This window comes from Cetorhinus maximus, chromosome 1 (genome assembly GCF_964194155.1).
Source record: "Cetorhinus maximus chromosome 1, sCetMax3.hap1.1, whole genome shotgun sequence".
Taxonomy (NCBI): Eukaryota; Metazoa; Chordata; class Chondrichthyes; order Lamniformes; family Cetorhinidae; genus Cetorhinus; species Cetorhinus maximus.
The window spans coordinates 40,404,342-40,411,622 of NC_135879.1; the positions used below are offsets into that span (position 1 = coordinate 40,404,342).

At 41.5% G+C, this 7,281-nt stretch overlaps 1 protein-coding gene across 1 annotated transcript in view; it reads left to right on the forward strand.

Moving 5' to 3' along the window:
- LOC144679540 (short transient receptor potential channel 3-like) overlaps positions 1-2,839 on the forward strand; it is a 182,448-nt gene extending 179,609 nt beyond the window's left edge. The window contains exon 13 of the mRNA XM_078540036.1: positions 2,134-2,839. Within this exon, the coding sequence (XP_078396162.1) occupies positions 2,134-2,282 (149 nt within the window). The 3' untranslated portion in view covers positions 2,283-2,839. The remainder of the gene's footprint in view (positions 1-2,133) is intronic.
- The last annotated feature ends 4,442 nt before the right edge of the window (positions 2,840-7,281 follow it).

Consider the following 7,281-nt stretch of genomic DNA (forward strand, 5'->3'; position numbering starts at 1 on the left):
ACGCTTCAGTCAAATGATTTTTTAAATGCAGCAGCCAATTTGTACACAGTAATACATACAGCAATGAGAGAAATTATCATTGAAACTATTCTTGGTGGTGTTGGCTGAGGGATGGCGTTTGTCTTTCATAGTTAAAGTTGACCGTGACATCAACTAGAATTCATTGGGTTAAGTTTCAGGTGCAAAGTTTTCCAAGATGACTAATCAGTCCGATTTGAGCATGAATAGCTCTGTTCCATGTTCAACACATATATATTGTTGGTCTGGAAGAAGAGCTTGCGACCCTGGCCTTACGAAGCTCAATGTTTCCTGGTGGACTGTGTGACTCTATTCTGTTCATAAGAGTTGGCACCTTTGCTGCGCCATATAGAACGTAGTTCTCCCATGTTTCAGGAACAATGTTGAAACTTTACAGTGAGGCCTTTCAGTGAGACCTTCAGGGTGTCCTTTAAGCTCTTTTTCTAGCTTCCATGTGAACATTTCCCTTTAATTGGCTTGCCATGGAAAGTGCTCATCAGACGTTCTGGCAACATGTCTTGCCCATCTTATCTAGTTGGGGATAAATGTTGCCATGGACATTAGGAGAATTCTCCTGCTTTTCTTCATATGGTGCCACGTGAAGTCCCAGCCTTATGTGTTGAAGTCTCCAGAGTGGGTCTTCAACCCACTACCTTCTGATGCAGAGATAAGAGTGCTATCACTAAACCAAGGTCAACTCCCTAAGAGAAATAAAGTTTGGGACTTGGGAATCAAAAAGTCAAAGCATCATGATCAAATGTCCAAATTCAGATTTTAACTCCCACCTTCAAGTCTGTTTTTTACCTCCTGTATTCGTAGCATGTTGCAGCCATGTGATTAAACTCTAATACATATCTGTATTTTTGATGCACATTTACATTGGTCTATTATTTAGAGGCTTTGAAAGATGATTTCACAGGTTATTAGAAGATATGATTCCTGTAGAGACCGATTTTAAAAAAAAGATGAATTTCCCAAACAGCCCAATGGAAGAAGCCGATGGACAAGACTTCACTTTCAAAACTTTTATACTGTAACAATTAACCCAAAATCAAAATAATTCAAACATTAAAAGGCAAATGATACTTCAAACAGAAATGTAAATTTAACTTTAAACTGATACCACAAACACTACTGGCACACATGTAGCATTAAGAGTAGTCCTAAAGTTTCTCCCAGCTCTGCAGCAGAGTTTCACCACACCTCGCCATGCTGTGTTGAATCTTCCGATGGCCTTCGCCAACCGCTCCATTCTGTCCAACTTTTCCAGATACTAATATCGCCAGCAAGGCACACTTTGTCAAGTCTTCACTTCCTCCAGTCACCTCAGTGCTGACAGCACGGACTCTCAGAGACTTCATGATCCAACATTTTGAATAAACCTAAATAAACTGTATACTTACTTGGCTATGGTAAAACTGCCTTTTCCACAGAGAGAGTTGCTTTTTCCCCCCAACCACTTTTCTACTGACAGGAAAGACCTTTTCCTGGGAGAAGTTCACTTCATCTGCTACAAGTGTTTTTTTGAGATGTCTTTGTTTCTGTCCATTTGCAACAGAACATCAGCTGTAAACTGTTATCTCAATTAGTTGCATGTTTGGTTTTTCTTTAGCTAACTCTCATTTCCATAGCAAAGTGAGTCACATGAGCACTTCTCACAAGTCTAATGACAACATTGCCAGGATCCATTTTAACTTCTTCTCCCAGAGGCCAAGTTAGTTTTGCTTTGGATTTAAAGGAACATTTCAAAACATAAGCATCTTGCAAAGTTCAGTGTTCATGATATAAATTAAAGGTGTGTTCAGACGTAATGACAAAGTTATTCTTTTACTCCCAGTTAAAATGAAATGTAGATTTGATGGGGGGTATAATAAGGAATAAATAAGAATCATTAGACAATGAAGAATCCATCACTGCCAGCTGCAACAGGGTGAATAGTGTTATAATTTGCTTCTAACCATACAACTTTGGAAAGATTCTTCTTGTAGTCAGTACTTCCTATCTTGTTCTTTTTAAATGATGTTTTATATACCTCAGCACCTTAAATCAATATGTGTTCTACAGCTATTTCCCTAGTATTAATAGTTTCACTGATATTGCAATGTTATTTCCCAGGTGAACTGAAAGAAATTAAACAAGATATCTCAAGTCTTCGATATGAACTTCTAGAAGACAAGTCTCAAGCAACCGAGGAGCTGGCTTTTCTCATTCAAAAACTTGGTGAAAAACTTAATACCTGTCTGACAAAACAAAAAAACCAATGACTTAAGCTGAAAATGGACTTTGTGTTTATCAATGTATAGAAACAGCACAATTTAATGCAATAATGTTTATAAATGATAAATTTGAGAGTCAGTATAATGAGCATTTAGCATCTCTAGTACATAATAGGTAATTAATGTACTAATAATAAACTTGTAATTCCTGTAGAGCAGTGAGAGATACGTTATCTTTACAATTTACAGAATTTTGGATTGTCTAGAAATCACTTTGTAGCATTTTATAAGAAGTTGTTATCATTACTAAAGAACTAGAATACAAAACAAACAGTATTCCCAGTTATAGCTCTTTGAAGGTCATTTTGACTATTTTGTGATTACATCAGAGGCCGTTAGCTACTTTATTTATACTAAAATTGAAAACTTGATTAGCTATGTGCAAGTCTACAGATTACTTAGCTCACTCTCTCTTTTATGATGTTCTATACCAAACATATGGCAGTTGCTGAACTGTGATACCAATAGATAAGGTTTTAACACAAGAATTTGTTGGGGTCTGCAATTTACTGTTTGATATTACAGGCAGGCTAAGTTTGTACACCATTCACTGACTAACATTTATCATTTATTATCAATAGTAATTCAGGATGATTTCATCTGAAGTGTGGAATCACACAACACAGTAGGAGGCTATTCGGCCCATGGTGCCTACACTGACTCTTTGAAAGTCCTACCCAAACACTTCCAATCCCTGATTTTTCCCCATAGCCCAGCAGTTGTTTTATGTTTAAAGAGTATATCCTATTCCATTTTGAAAGTTAGTATTCAATCAGCTTCCACCACACTTTCAGACAGTGCATTCCTGATCCTAACAACCCACTGCATTAAAAAGTTCTCCTCACCGCTCCTCAGGATCTTCTGTAAATCATTTTCAATAAGTTTCCTCTGGTTACCCACTGGTTGTCAGTGGGAACAGTTTCTCTCTATTTACTCTATCAATACCTTACATTATTTTAACACCTTCAAGGACCTGTGGACTTGCACTTCCAGGTCTCTCACTTCGTCAACCCCTCTCAATAACTTCCCACTTATTGAGTAATCCCTTACTTTGTTTGCCCTCCCCAAATGCATTACCTCATACTTTTCAGGATTGAATTCCATTTGCCACTTCGCCGCCCATTCAACCAAACCATTGATATCATTCTGGAATCGACAACTATCCTCTTCACTATCAACTACACAGCCAATTTTTGTTTCATCTGCAAATTTCCCAATCATGCCTCCCATATGTAAGTCTAAATCAATATATACAACAAACAGCAAGGGCCCCAACACTGAGCCCTGTGGAACACCACTGGAGACTGTGTTCCGTTTGCAAAAACTTGCATCGATCATTACCCTTTGTTTCCTGTCACTGAGCCAATTTTGGATCCAACCTGCCACCTTCCCCTGTATCCCATAAGATCTCACTTTCTTGACCAGTCTGTCATGTGGGATCTTGTCAACTGCCTTACTGAAATCCATGTAATCCACTGCACTACCCCCATCAATCCTCCTTGTTACTTCCTGAAAAAATTCTATTAAGCTTGTAAGACACGATCTTCCCCTAACAAAACCATGCTGACTGTCCCTGATCAATCCATGTCTTTCTAAGTGACAGTTTACCCTGTCTCTCAGAATTGATTCCAATAATTTACCCACCATCGAAGTCAGACAGACTGGCCTATAATTTTCTGCCTTATCACTTGCACCCTTTTCAAATATTGATACAATGTTTGCAGACCTCCAATCCTCTGGTACCTTGCCTGAATCTAGTGAGGATTGGAAAATGGTCCTCAAAGCATCTGCTATTTCCACCTTGGCTTCCTTCAACAGCCTGGGATACAATCCATCTGGCCCTAGTGATTTATCCACCTTCTTCAAGGATGCCAGCCCCTCCAGTACTTCCTCTCTCACTATGCTTATTGTATCTAATATTTCACACTACTCTTCTTTAACTAAAATGCCTGCATAATCCCTCTCCTTAGTGAATGGAGGGACAAAGTACTCATTGAGAACCTTGCCCACATCTTCTGTATCAACCCGCAAGTTAGCATGTACATCTCTGATAGGCCATACCTTTTCCTTACTTATTCTTTTGCTCTTAACATACTGATAAAACATCTTAGGATTTTCTTTGATTCTACCTGCCAATATTTTTTCATATCCTCTTTTTGCTTTCCTAATTTACATTTTTACTTCATCCCTGTACTTTCTATACTCCTGTAGGCTTTCTAGAGTATTAAGTTTTTTGTGACTGTCATAAGCTTTCTTTTTCTGCTTTATCTTGGCCTGTATGCTTCTGGATAACCAGGGTCTCTAGATTTGGCAGCACCTCCATTTCTCTTTGTGGGGACATGTCTACACTGTGTCTGTAGAATCTCGCCTTTGAATGCCTCCCACTGATTTGACATAGTTTTTCCTTCTAATAGTCTACTCTAGCCTCACGACAGGGACAGGAAGGGAGGGCCGGGGGGTGGGTGGAGGAGAGGGGTGGGGTCCTGAGGAAAGGCCAGGAGGGGAGGGAACACCCAGAGTGTAGACCTTGAGAGGGTGCCTGATGTGGAAAGGGGTCCAGTAAGGGAGGTCCCCACCCCTTCCCAACCAAAGCCTAAACAGGGTGACCTACCAGGCTTCCCTCATGTACCTGACCTGCTCTCACCGGCCTCAAAATAATATGGATTGAGGCCGGGTGAGAAGCAGCCCTTAAGTGACTATTAATTGACCACTTCAGGGCTCAATTGGGGTGAGGATCTTGCAGGCTCCCACCTCCTAATAAAATTGAGGACAGATCAGGGGCAGGCAGGAGGGTGATGGGAAGGCCACCCAAGGAATTTTAATCCCCGCCATCCCGCCCCCCACCTGCAAACATGCCAGCAGGGGACCGTAAAATTCTGTCCCTAGACTTCAAAACTTAAATAATTAAGACTCACATGAATTGTTGAACCATCCATATTATTTTTTAAATAACTTTGAACAAGATGGTTACAAGCTGATTTTATACGAGTACATAATTATAGTGCACATTTCACACAATTTACAGGTCAGTGCAATGATTGTTATACTTTGCTATATAGTTCGGTACATGGGGGTGAAGGCTGCTTGGTGGCAAAGATGGGTCATTGTTGGTCAGCGAGTGCTAAGGCTTGTGAGGGAGAGAAGGAGAGGGAAAAAGTGAGGTACTGCTTGTGCACCTTAAGACAATAATTCTTTGTGCTTTTAAGAGCATCCCCAAGAGCCTCCTCATAATTCTACAGCTTTCGTGCTATGACAGTAGCAAGTACTTGTGCAGGTTTCTGGTAGTCTTGCCTCTGCAGGTATTCTTGGGACTGAATTTGTTGTTAAAGGTTTAAGATGGTGTGGGCTGGTGCTAGCCAGCAATAGAGTGCCCTCCTTTCCCAATGTTTTCACAGTCCCATGTGCATTTTTATTCAGACTTGCGGCTGGAAAATTTTCTAGCAAGGAAACTCACTGGAAATCCCTTTCTCGTGCTTGTGCATCTTTACATGGCTCCCCTGGATGCCATTCTGAGATGCTGCAGATAGTCACCGTTGGCCTCTTTTACATTCAGTTGCCTGAGCATCAGTGGCATTGAGCACAGGGATTTCTGGACTTAGCCCATGAGTACACCTGTTGACATGAGGCACAGCAGTTGTCAGGATCAACTGTAAAGATGGATATGAGGAGTTTGTGGCGTAGAAGAGATTGTAGATCTGTAATCGACGATTTCTGCAGGGAAAAAACATATATTAAAGTTTATTTGTGCATTCTGTCTGCAGACATCTAAATTTGCTTCTCAAGAGGTCAGGTATAGCACTCCCTATAGGCATCCATTCTCGTCCCTCTTCTAGGTGCCATGTTGTAGTCAGGATTGCAGGTGGACTGCAGTGGTTCAGGAAGGCAGCTCAGCACCACCTCCTCAACGACAATTAGGGATGGGCAATAAATACTGGCCTAGCCAGCGACGCCCACATCCTGTAAATGAATAAAACAGAGGTGATTGGTTCCTTATGCTGCACAGAAGGCTATGGGACAGACACAGCCCTCCTTCCATGGCAGCCATCTTGTGGCAAGGTGCCTCTGCTGGCTGCAACTCTAAAAGTTTCCCCTGGGCTGCTTCCACTGGCATGGTACTCTGAAGGAACATCTGGAATATGCTGCTGCCCTGATGGCACACAGCTGTGACTCATGGGTGGCTTTGTTTTAAATTATTCTGTTCACCATCATCTTCTTCTTCCTGTGCCACTTGTTATTGTGGCAGATTTCCAGAAAGGGAGGGTAGTAGGCAAGCATGGGTGAACATCATTCCTCCTTGAGATTAACAAAACAAAGGGTTGGAAAATGGAATCCATATAGGGCTTCAAAGAGATACTAGGGTGACAATGCAAGTGCTCAATCAGTAACCTGGCACTGGCAAGATTTTGCTGACCTCACTGTATCCTATGGCAAGAGCCAGGGGTATGTACACCACGTTGGTGCTAGGAGCCCTCTTTCCATCCCCACCCTGGCAACGCTGAGCTTTTCAGCACGCGTTTCACACTGGCTGGCCGTTAATTGGCCAGCCAGCATGAAAACACGGTCGGGGGCCGAAAGTGGATGGGGTTCCATTTCCCAGCCGCTGCCAGGCCCGTGGATTGCGTGCACCTGACGCCCAAAACATTCATGCCAGATTGTATTTGGGACAGTTTCTTAGAACAATACATTCTGGAACCAACCAGGGAGCAGGCTATATTAGACCTGGTAATGTGTAATCAGACAGGATTAATTAATGGCCTCTTGGCAAAGGTTCCTCTGGGTAAGAGTGATCATAACATGATGGAATTTCACATTCAGTTTGAGAGTGAGAAATTTGGGTCTGAAACTAGTCTCTTAAGCTTAAATAAAGGCAACTGAAAGGGTATGAAGATAGAGTTGGCTAAAGTGGACAGGGAAAATAGGTTAGAAGTTAAGACGATAGAGAATCAGTGCATACATTTAAGGAGATATTTCGTACCTCTCAACAAAG